This window comes from Varanus komodoensis, unplaced genomic scaffold, assembly GCF_004798865.1.
Source record: "Varanus komodoensis strain SLA01 unplaced genomic scaffold, ASM479886v1 scaffold11, whole genome shotgun sequence".
Taxonomy (NCBI): domain Eukaryota; kingdom Metazoa; phylum Chordata; class Lepidosauria; order Squamata; family Varanidae; genus Varanus; species Varanus komodoensis.
Window position 1 is genome coordinate 3,864,326 of NW_025335317.1, and position 12,360 is coordinate 3,876,685.

At 43.3% G+C, this 12,360-nt stretch overlaps 1 protein-coding gene across 11 annotated transcripts in view; it reads right to left on the reverse strand.

Moving 5' to 3' along the window:
• Nucleotides 1–12,360, reverse strand: part of KCNMA1 (potassium calcium-activated channel subfamily M alpha 1) — a 500,168-nt gene that overhangs the window by 55,284 nt on the left and 432,524 nt on the right. For all 11 annotated transcript variants that reach the window (XM_044420272.1, XM_044420268.1, XM_044420271.1 and 8 more), the window contains 2 exons: nucleotides 4,434–4,557; nucleotides 791–1,015 (listed from right to left, as the gene is read on the reverse strand). In XM_044420272.1, coding sequence (XP_044276207.1) covers nucleotides 791–1,015; nucleotides 4,434–4,557 — 349 coding nt within the window. The remainder of the gene's footprint in view (nucleotides 1–790; nucleotides 1,016–4,433; nucleotides 4,558–12,360) is intronic.

Sequence of the window (12,360 nt, forward strand, 5' to 3'; positions counted from 1 at the left end):
TGATGTGGAAATCATTGCAATTCTCTTGCTGCATTGCACCTTGGCTGCTGGATGTAAGCAGCAACCTAACAGAAATTGCACTGTAGTTAGCAGTGAGGCATTAATGGTGACTCCATGGAGTAAAGAATCGGGGCCCGTTCAATTGTGGACTCATTGTGTTACGAAGCAATTCATATCATCTGACTATCTTCCCCCTTAAAAAGATGAAACGGCACTGTCAGGCTGTTAAATAAAGCAAAGCCAGCAGGCTAGACTTTTGAAGGTCTTTATGGATGCAGATAGATGAGGTAGATAGACAAATAATACAAAATGTTTTCTAAGGTTTCACAGGCATAAATAATGCCATAAGTAATGACTGTCATGCTGTCAGAAAAAATCACAACATCAAAATTGGCTGCATGCAGGGCACTCAAGCAAGTGTTCAATAGATAACATCGCTAACATATTTGATAGCAGCTGAAATTCATCCTTGACGAGGGACTGAGCACGTCGGCAAATTTCTTCTAATAAGGTCTCCCAGGGTTTAGTTTTCACACATACAACAAACAGGGAAAAAGCCAAGTCCTGAGGCCTATAACCAGATAAGCGTCAAACAAGGCATCTCAAGATCAAAGCCGGAGTGGTTCTGTTCACTTGAAAAGGAAGGAAGGAAGGAAGGAAGGAAGGAAGGAAGGAAGGCAGGCAGGCAGGCAGGCAGGCAGGCAGGCAGGCAGGCAGGCAGGCAGGCAGATGGACAGAGAGAGAGAGAGACACACACACAGGTGGAAAACAATGGCGGCTTTACACTTACAGGCAAGATGGAGACTTTGGGGAAGTTATGCATCGTCTCCCATTCCCTCCTCAGGTATTCCAGGGAGCCCACAAAAACAATGTGCTTGAGTTCGTGGTAGTGAAAGTTACTGGCCCTTAAGGGCATCACAAAGTTTCTCAGTCCGATGAGTGCTGATGTCACATCCCCAAAGATGCAAACGACCACGTGGCCACTTAACACAGTCATGGCTGCCTCACTTCGAGTCTGGAAAAGCAGGACACACATTCAGGAACAAGGGTGATGAGTGGGAAAAGATGCCTTTAGAAACCCCTGCATCAAACCTCTGTGTTGTACAGACATGCTCACACCAGCCCTTTATGACTGCACGTATGTTTTAGCAACACGGTGGATTGCCAGGCTGCTGTATGGGACACGGGGAGCGTGTTTCCTGACCAAGCAGTATCCAGCACTGTCATGCTGTGAAGTATCTGAGGGCTGGTCCTGAAACTACCCAGCTGCTCTGTCCTTGGAATCACGCTAATCCAAAAACCTTGCTAGCAGGGCTAGAGGGACAGTGGCTATTCAATATGCAGTTTTCCAGGATAGCCAGATGAAGGAATTATTCCAAAAAGGGGGCCCTTGATGGAAAAGGAAATGTCTGAATATAAATCCTATGAATTAAGCTTCAGGTTTAATGCATGATTTATTGCTGGCGGTCTGCTATTCTATGGAAATTGATGGTCCATTGCTGCGGTACTAACCTATCACATTGATCTCTGTTATCTTGAATGAGCGGCACTCGACAGGAAGGAATGGGGACAGCAAACGAGCAGTTTGGCCCAAGTCACCTGCCTTTACACTGAGCAATGAGTTGTGGCATGTGTGTGCACATGTGTGTGCACATGTGTGCAAGCATCTGTTTGTGTGCATGCAGTACACATACCTAGATTTCTGTGTGTCATTCACTGCATCCACATATTTGCATTGCTTACAGGCATGGAGAGCAAAGCTAAATTGATCGTTTCAGTCTCAGTCACCGCCAGAAAAATGGTACTGATAATAATTTCAATTATTAGACACTCCTTGAAATCCCTGAAGAAGTAGCTTTTGCAGACCTAAGTTAATCCTAGGTAACCAAGGTCACACCAAACATGACCATTTGACTAACATTAAGTACTCTGTTCTACCATCTCACCCACCCCTGCCCTTTCCAAGACTTAACCCCACAATCACCATTCCAAGCTGTAAACAAGTTTTATTGCCAATTTAGGTGCAATCCTCAGACAAGGATCCTGAATCCTGAGCCCAGATGCAACAAAATGAAAAATACCTCCCTGGTGCACGGACCCAGTTTTTCTCCAGGGCATCTTATGAGGATGGTGTCTCTTAAAAACCTGCTAGATTGGGTACTGCTTTGATTCTGCTTGGAATGGTAAAAGGGGGTGGGGAATACAACCAAACAAATCTAATTGCAGGAAACAGGCATGGGGGAACCATGGCATTAAAGGGATATAATTAAGACCGCAGACAGCTGATAATTTGTTAAGAGTTGAAGTAGGTATGAAGACGCATCAGTTCCTGTGATATCCAGCCATCATTTCAAAGGTGCCTGCCATTGTCCTAAGTAAGCATTTTGCTCTGAGAAGGGCTAACAGTGTGGGTGTTGACTATGGTTAAGCCAATGCACCCTGAAATGTCTATGGTTCCCCAGAAAGGGCCCTCACATGAGCCCCTTCACCCTGCAAGAGGAGCAAATGAGCATTAAGTCACAACCAGACGGAGAGGGCACAGCAATGTCATTTTTTTAACATGCAAACTTTTTGAAGTGGAACATTAAGGTCATTAGTGTCATATCTGTTTGAAATATATTTAAAATATTCTAGCTGACATCTGTCACCCTCAGTTATTTAACATATGGGAAAGTTGACTCTGGTGGTCTAATGAACACTGTGGAAGGCATATCATTTCAAACAGTTTGGAATTAAATACCCAACAATTTACTCAGTGGAACTGCCTAGCGTATCGATTGTTCAAATGCCAATATTGCCATTCCAGACAATCTCGTGGTTATTATATCAGCTCCCAAAGGAACCTGAGGAACAAGACCTTCCTTCACAATCAGCAGAATAAAATATTATTGGTTGGGCCATTCAGGGGTGCAGGGAGAACTTGAGAGAGTAAACACTGGAAAAAGAAGTATCAGCTACAACAAAGTGAATACCCACCAGGGAGCTCATTTCATATATCATCGTTCTTGTCCGTGAGATGTGGAGCTGCGACTCTTTGATGCAAGTATGTACACCAATGGCACAAGCTTTCACTAAACATAACAAACTAGGAAAGGCCTTTTAATTCCCTTTAATTAGTTGAGTCAGTTTGAGGGCTACTCCCAGAAGGAATAAGAGAAGGATGGAGAGCACACCAAATAAGGAGTCTGATACACTGAGAAATAGTTTCACATCTCAGCGTGCTTATTGGAGGGAGGAACTTGTTGTTTCAAGAGATGCAGTACCTCTGCCAAAAATGGCAGTACTATGCCAATGTGGAGGAACGCTTATCCCAGTTGGCCAGCCAGTGATGTGTGTACTGGAGCAGAGAAGGGCTGTGGTGTGAAGAACTCTTACATGAAGTGAAGTGGAAAAGGTGGACTGCAGCATGCAAATGCTGCTTCTACCTGCAAACCCTTTCCCCTCAAAATGTCTAGATTTGCCTTGAAAGTGCGTGAAACAGAAGGTACCACTTAACAAAAATGGATGAACACGCTGGCTGTCGTGAGATACAAGACAGAAACATTTTCTTCTACATTGTCACCTGGCTCTGAAAGACCAGCTGGTACATTTAAAGATATGGTCATGCTTTTAATCTAGCAGGTTTCATAAACTCTGCCATTTAAGTAGACTGAAATGAGAATTCCAGTGCCATGTATATGAAAACTCTTTCAATAATCAACAGGCACACAGTATCAAAATAATTCAAAGGTTATCCAGTTATTTCTGAATTTTGTGTAATAGTTTTTGTTCTGGTAAGCAAAGCAGCAAGATCAATCTAATTAATTCTAGATAAACTGGCTAGTTTATAACCTATATTCAAAATATCTATTGTGAATAGGAGCCAACATGGAAAAAGCTGCTCGGTCACATTGGCATAGTTGTAAAGTATCTGAGGAGAAGGTTGAGGATGGAGGATCTCTTGAACCCAAGGATTTTCCATAAAACAATTGACTTGTTAATCAAGAACCTCAATGTCTTCACTGGCAAGCCTCTAATTATCATGCCATCAGTGTGTCACCCCCAGGTCACTCTGTATGGATAGTTATTTCATGCCCTTAAGCCATGAGGCTACTCATTCTGAAGTTCCATCCTCTCTATGGTAAATAATGAAATCAGGTGTTGTGAGAGGTCCATCTTGACAGCCACATGAGAATCACCACTACAGAATATATGCACAGAACAGAAAAGCTCCATTAGGTGTACGCCCCAAACTCTGTGAACCTTCCAAGTCATGAAAAAGGGCCAGGCAAGTCACAAATAGCCTACAATCCACAAACTTCTCATCTTAGGGTCCAGATAATTACGAACTTGGTTGCACATAAGAAACAGAACAAATACTTCAGAATTTGGCATAGTTCAATCTGATTATATGGCACGACTCAGGGGGTGTTACATCCTTTGCAAATACCCACCAAAATAACCTTGTCGATCTCTTTGGCTGGACACCAATGAAACATTCCTGTGGAGTCATATTTTTTCACATTGCAATCCATGTTGTCAACTTGTTCGTTGCCAGGTATTAATAAGGGGTCGTGTCTGAAGAAGAAAATAATGTCAAGGTTAGTATCAGCGGAAGTCATCTCAAGGAACCGTGCATGTTATAAGTGTTCACACACCTGCATTCAAGAAGAGAACGAACAGATGAGATTAGCTTTAAATCTGAAGTAATGAGTTAATAGGTCTCCAGGAGAGAAATAGTCTCAGAATAACCTTTTAATAATGATTACTGCCCAGAGAGCCTTGGCTATTGGACAGTGTGAAAATGAATTTAAATAAATAAATAACACATTTTTTAGTTACGTTGGTTTTTCCATCACTTGAGAAACACAAATGTCCTTCCATCATTCTCCATGCCAGGTAAACATCACGAAAGGATCTTCTGGTATCAGCAATGAGGTCAAAAGCATTGGCCTGGAGCCCACATGTCAACGAAGGAGAACAAGGCCAAGTGCTTGCTTTTACTCCATACAGCTTCTGACATGACGGTCTTTGAAGTAAAAGCTTTAACAGGATGCACTTTAAATATTTTAGCTATTTGCCCAATCGTATTTTGCTTTCCCTAACTGAAGCCCTTTAAAGATTCAGCAGTGTGTCATTTTACAGCAAGCTAAGTAACAAATGTCCACATTGAAATCACATGATGTTAGTACTAAGGAACAACACCGATCTCTGTGAGGGTTGTAGTACCTGTGGCAAACGTCCTGCATGACAACAAGAACAATATGCTTTTCAACTTTATGTATTGAAGGCAAACCAGGAGCAAAAATGATTGTGAAATCAGCTTCCACCTTCCATAGCTCCTAATCCCAGCATGCATTGATCATGCCTTCTTGAATGTCCAGCTTGAATGAAGTCGCACAATTTACTAGTCTTTGCCCACTCTGACATCTCCATGCCCAAGACAGGTTCGGCTCAGAAGGAAGATGTAACAGTAGCAGGAGTGCCTACTTAATGCTCTTCTGCAAGCCAGTTTGCTCCCTTGGAGTTGAAGCGAGGTGGACTGGCACACACATTTTGGAACAGTGCTCTGGAACCCTGAACTCCTTGGAAGCTTACCAGGGATGTATTGAGATCTTCAGAGCAATCTCTGTCCATGCTATTAGGAGGGAGTCATTTCTGCTCCCCAGTTGTGTAGTGCGACACCACTACGAAATACAACTACACCAGTTGGTGCCAGGTATTTTAATCTGGGCATATCTGATACCCTGTTTTAGTTTTGCTTCTCTTTGAGGATAACAGTGATACTGTTTTCATATCTCTTTTATTTTGTGTGGCTAAGTTGCTCATTATTGATGTTCATTATTGATGTTTATTTTGCATGGACAATTGGTCATGACTTTGTCTGTTTCCATAGCCTTCATAAAAATGAAGGGCATTTTAGACATTTTCAAGAAAAAAATAAGTGAAATAAATTGGCTTCTTCAATAAGATCAGGAATGGTGGAGAACTTGCCTATGCTGCCAACCATTATGAATTTCCTTATGCAGTGTGCCAACCAAGAGGCGTTGGGTGACTACCCAAGCTCGGTTCGTGCAAGCCAAACTGGCCTGGCCGGTGTTCCATTTTTTCTTCAGAGAACTTACTGGTGGGAAAAGTATTTCTGCTGCTGGAAAATCTGAAGCCCCCCTATTTGGGGAGGGCCCTTCCACCCTCCCCATCTCTCTCGCTGTCCCTCCAACGCCACAGAGAGATAAAGACACAAAAGGTGGCTGACGTGGCCGGCTCAGTCAAATTTGTCCAAGAGAAGATTTTTTGGTTGAGCCGCGAGGAAAAAGGGAGGATGCCGCCCAGTAGGTGGAGGAAATTATGGCCGTGGTTGAGTGGGGCGCATGCCCCGATAACGTAATGTCCGTAAATCACTCATACATGCTGCTCAGACACATGGCATGAAGCTATCAGGAAAAGTCTATACAAAGTTCTTTTTGTACATTTGATGCGTAAAGCCTGGGAATCTTGTAAATCTGTGTACATTTGGCATTTTGAACGGATGTAAATAACGGATGGGGTACTTTCTATTTTTGTAATGTTGCAATTTTTGGGCCTTTTTGTACCTTTGTAGTATGTTTTTATTTAAATAAAAAATTTCAACCTAAAAAAAAAAAAAAAAAATTTCAACCTCCCCATCTCTCTAGCATGCCCGCACAATATACTGAATGGGGTTATCCACAGTTTAGCTTTTTCCATCAAATGTAATGTAGCTGGAAGAAACCTGCATTCTCGCACAGGTGCAAAGTGAGAGTTTCTGGAAATCTTTAGCAAAAGGTAGGCGGTGTGGGGATCACTTGCTTAAAATTAAGTTCATTATTTTAACCTTGATGGTCAGCAGCAGTAGGTTTTTATTACACAGGCAATATCCACACTGTGGTGCAAGGAAATAAATAGAAACCGATTGTATGTGCTTTAGAAAAGCTACCAAACTACTTTTCTCACATCTATATCTCTAGCCATATAAATAGCTTCTCTGTTCTTATGGCAAAAATTATGTGCGCTTGAGTTAAAGCGTAGAGGAAAGTACAATCTTTTCAGGGTTTTGCGGAGCATATAATGCCAGTTATCATCAATTAAACTCAAGAGCGACACTAAATGCCATGCTACAGCTGCAAACCCAAAAAGCCTGCCTCGAAGACAACAGCCTAAAGCAAAACCACAAATCCCTTTTCCAGCAAACCTGCTGTGAGATAGCCGACATTATATTTTAAAGAGCACTGTGCCCCTTGCAGCCATTTACAAGTACTCTAAACACATGCAGTTGCCGTTTTCAACTTTGGAACTTCTTCTGGCTGACCTGGAAATGGAGGGAGAAAATCAAGAGAACAAGAATGACTTGCTCCTTTTTTAATACTGCCATTTAATTTCATTTATTTGTTTGGGGTTTTAAATTTATTTTCAGTTTCAGCCTTCTGAATCTGGAGATCCTGTTACTTAAAAACAAGGATAGCCAATTCGGCCTCTGGAGGTCCTACTAAATTTTAATCAGGGCATGTAAAAAGGTTTCGATCACTTCGAGTGAAAGTGAGCCAACATATTATGCAAACTGCTCCAGATTAGAACATTCTGTTTTGTAAATTCTGTTTGCAAATAGTTATTTAGAGACATGGCCCAGTTTTGCTAGGGCTACAGTTCTATACAGGCCTGCCTCATGGAAGCCTTACATGAGTACAGGAATGGCACAACATTTATGAGCAGCTCCCGCCCAGTATGAAAGAATATCCCACGGAAGTTTGCCTTGGCTTGACAGATCACCCCATGGGAGGCAAAGGAAGACGTTGCTGGATTTGCTCTCTCTTGCACTAAGGTCTACACTGCTGCAGTTGCCATGTGACTTTCCGAATTCCACACAGGCTCCATCCACAGCTGCAATGCACCCATCCATGGCCTAAACCAGGGCATGCTTCTGGTGTCTCTGTTTTAAACTTGGCTTTGCTGCCTCAAGAGTGCTAGACTGTGTGTAACCTGTTTCTAAAGGAAATCTTCCACATCTCCACCTCTTTGGGCAGTACATGGACACGATCCAATGGTGAATGCTCTGTATTAATGAAACTGTGTTAGGCAACTGTGGCTAGCTTTACTGATTTAGCGTGCTCTAGAGTCCGGTCTCCTGTAAGGGGATCTGAGTTGCCCCAACCCTGGGGGTTACTCCTGAGGATTCTCTCAACTTGAGGCATTCTATGGCCACGCTCAGTCTAAAGTTGCATGCTGCGGCCCGTCTTCTGTGCTGATGTTCTATCCGATCCAGAAAAGCACATGGGCTCTGCATGTGTGCGCTAAATTTCTCTGGAATATAAGATGATATAATATAATGTAATATCATATCGCATCATGTATCATATATAAATAAATAAATAAATAAATAAATGTAACATATTCAGTTACTTTGAAGGGTGGGGATAAAGATACTTTCCTGAAGCTAAGTTGTTCTTGGTCTAGTAAATGATGGGATGGAAGACCAGGCACAAGCCAGGAAACCTATGGAAGCCACCTTAAATTCTGTTAGGGGGAGAAAGGCACTATATATATATATATATATATATATATATATATATATATATATATATATGTGTGTGTGTGTGTGTGTGTGTGTGTGTGTGTGTGTGTGTGTGTATGTATGTTGCCTTATATATTTCTCTCTCTCTCTCTCTCTCTCTCTCTCTCTCTCTCTCTCTCTCTCTCTCTATATATATATATATATATATATATATATATATAATTAATTAATTTCAGGCAAGGTAACAAATGCAGTGTGGTCATTCTGGCTCTCTCCCAGAGAACCCTCCTGCACTGTCTTTACCGAAATCGCGATTTCCAGTGCTTGTTATCACCCTCCAGCAGCACAAAGAGCACTCAGTCCCGTTCCGCTAAGGGAATGCTGAGGTCCAGAGGGAGTGGGAGAGGATGCTTCTGCATCACACCCGTGTTGCACCCCCAGTGCTGCCAAGCCCTCCTGTGACAACCAGATTAGGTCTCCTGTACCAACAGCCAGGCTAGTTTCTACGCACTGTGGCGGCGACGGAGGCAGCATCCTGTCTCACTGGGGAAATGCAGCATGTGGGACGCATCTGCCTGACAGGATTCCGTGCCTGCTTTTCTGAGGACAGAGCACTGCATGCATTAGATGACTGCACAGTACCCGCATCGTGCTGTCCAAGGGACGGGAACACTTCGGTGGGAAGAACAGCAGGGAGGGGAGTCAGAAGCATGGCTTGCCCCACCTCCAGGCTCCAACCCCCTTTCTGAAGCAGCGCACGTGATGAACATCCATGCGCAAAGCATGGGCCACTCGTGCAGTGGGGGAGCGCCCCTCTCCCTCATGTATTAGTTCCACAGCCTTGTGAGAGCATGAAGTAAGTTGCTGCCTCGTTCCTTGCAGAGAAATATTTCAGCTGCCTTCCGAGAGGGTAATTTGTGTGCATGCGTGGAGTGGGGAAAATTTGGCTCTGCAAATGTTCAGTTTCTGGGTTGCATGCACAGAGTGCAGCAATGCAGGTGAGGGGGGGTCAAAGTGGAGGGGGGGCCAAGCGCAGCCACATCTCCCTGCAGTGGAGAATGTCTCACGCCTTTCCCATTGCCTCTTACAAAAGCCCTAACAAATTGTGGCAATTAACATGCTGTTAGTGTTGAATGTAGGCAGTGAATGCAGGTGCTAATAATTGAAAAAGCATTTAGAGCTTTTACACCCCAGCTGAATATTTCATAATGTGCTGCATGTTTCGCTATTTGCTCAGTGGGTCTCTGTCACTTCAATCTTCCCTGACTGGTTTGACTGGTGCTCCAAAGCTCCACCAAGCCAAGACTGACGGCTTGTCACAGGCAAACTCTGCTGACTACTCGGGCGCCTCACTGGGACTGGCTGCAAAGGTTGTCACGCTCCTCTGATGGAACTCGGCAAATGTTTTGTGACTAATACACCCAGCATTTGTCAGCTAGCATTAGCCATTCCCATGACCCCCTCTTGTCTATACCAATGGCATTACATTGCGATGAGAATATGTCGCCTGTGTGTGTGTGTGAGTGAGAGGGAGGGAGGGAGGGAGAGAGAGAGAGAGGGAGGGAGTTGCACTAATGACACCTTCTGGATGACCTTTACTTTCACAAGCTTAATCAGCAATGAAATTTCCAACTTTTCGGAGCGCATGTGAAAGCCGTTTTGTCAGGTGAAAAGTGCACTGTGCAAAAGAACAAAACTGCTTTTACATTCCTAACATAATTTAGCTACCAGCATCAACCTTATAGCAGCCATCCAGCAAAGGGTTGATCTTGTGTGTCCTTGTGGATTTTAATATGCAAGGAGAATCCTTGGATATGCGGGTCCTCATTCCGAAGTTATCCACAATCTCCTCATTTGTTTTCTGCTCACGTTTCAGACCTGTTTATTTTGCCCCATGTTGGTTTCAGATTTCCCCTAATTAGGTGAGTTCCCTGAAAAATGGGAACCAAACGCAGCTCTTCCCCCATCCTATGAAATCACTTGCAAGATACAAAGCATATTGCATCCAAAGTGTTACAGGATCTTCAGCCCAGCTTAGATGCTGTTGCCAAGATTTGTCCTCATGGCTCCCGATTGGAACATTCTATAGGACAGTGATGTGGATGCATTTAGCCTGTGGCCGCTTGCCTTCACCGTCTGCTGCTGTTTAGAATATAGGTGTGTGGGGGAAGCTGCACCAAAATATCTAGAACCAAGTGGCTGAGAACCTCCTCAGCAGAAGCGTCTTCCAACTTGACTTTCAGCCTGACAATAGCATGCAAAGTATCTATACGTGGAAGGCCTGTTTAGAGGATCTTACAACATGTCACAACCTTGGCGGAAAGCAATCCAGCATTGCATCCAAACTGACAAACCCATTTGTCAGTAGTCCTTCCTGGAAGCTACTAATGGGGTAACACTAGAGGACTCTTAGGAAGACGGGGAAGAGGGATAACACACCATTCATGCCTGTGTCTGTGTCTTGACCCAGCATCAAAGGTTGGAATCTAGACTACCAAGCTTTATGTTAGTTCTAAACCACCCCATTATCTCTCAGCATGGAGCTCCTATCCTGAAAAAATCCCATTTGACAGGGAAGATGGGAATTTATTTGTTACTTGTTTTTCAGTGCCAGGCTAAGACATTTTTATTTTTATTTTTTATTTAAACAATATTTTAATAACTTTTCGTATCATCTATAGGTTTTATGGGACTGCAGGTGGCGCAGTGGTTTAAACTGTTGTGCTGCTGTGCTGGTTGATCGAAAGATCGCCAGTTCGAATCTGCACAACGGGGTGAGTTCCCGTTGCTCCGCCCCAGCTCCTGCCATCCTTGCAGTTCGAAAGCATGCAAATGCAAGTAGATAAAAAGGTACCACTTCGGTGGGCAGGTAACAGCGTTCCGTGCACTTCGGTGTTTAGTCATGCCGGCCACATGACCACGGAGACCGTCTGTGGACAAACGCTGGCTCCCTCGGCCAGGAAATGGAGATAAGCACTGCCCCCGAGAGTCAGGCATGACTGGACTTAATGTCAAGGGGAAACCTTTACCTTTACCTTATAGGTTTTAACTTGCAGCCAGGGTGAATCTGGATTTTATTTGTATTATTTGTATTATGTTTATTTATTTTATGTAAGCCATTCCGAGGCTATCCGATGGGACGGCATACAAAAATTCTAAATAATAAATCAGCAAAGAGTAATTTGCATTTTTAAGTACTACATAAATGGCAAATGTTTGTAAATTTTGTTGGCAATAGGGCCGTAAGAGTCAAGGGCTAGTTCTGCTACAGCTGAAAACCAATGCATGCTTACTTTTGTTTCGGTTTTCATTCAAGCAGAGTTTATTGTGCCAGTGGAGCCCTAAAATGTGATTGATTTTAATAACGGCTTATCAAAAACAAAACAAAACAAAACAAAACGGCTTCATAACATGCTTTGAAGTTGGTAAGCCAGAATTTAGACTAACCACAATTCATCCAGGTTCATTCAAAAGTCAAAAGATTCTGATCTTTCTTGCAGTTGAGCCCAGTGAGCGCGGAGCCTATGAGCACACATTTATTATGCAACACCAAACCACAATTTAGCAATACATTTGGCCAAAATGTAAGCAATGCCTCAGCTAGAACCCAAGAGGGATCCTATGTTATCATAATGCTGATGCATTCTACCAAAATCTGCTCCCAAACTGCAATAAGGGATTGTTCAGGGTGGACAGGGCCAGTCATGCTTACCTCTTGCTATAACAGCTGAAGCTCGACACCTCACCAGCCCTGGCATTAGACAGATCACAACTGGGCAGAAAAGGGTTAATTCCGTGATCTGCTAGTATTTTCCTTTTTCTGCCTTTTGGGATTGTTTGGTTGCATATGCCAA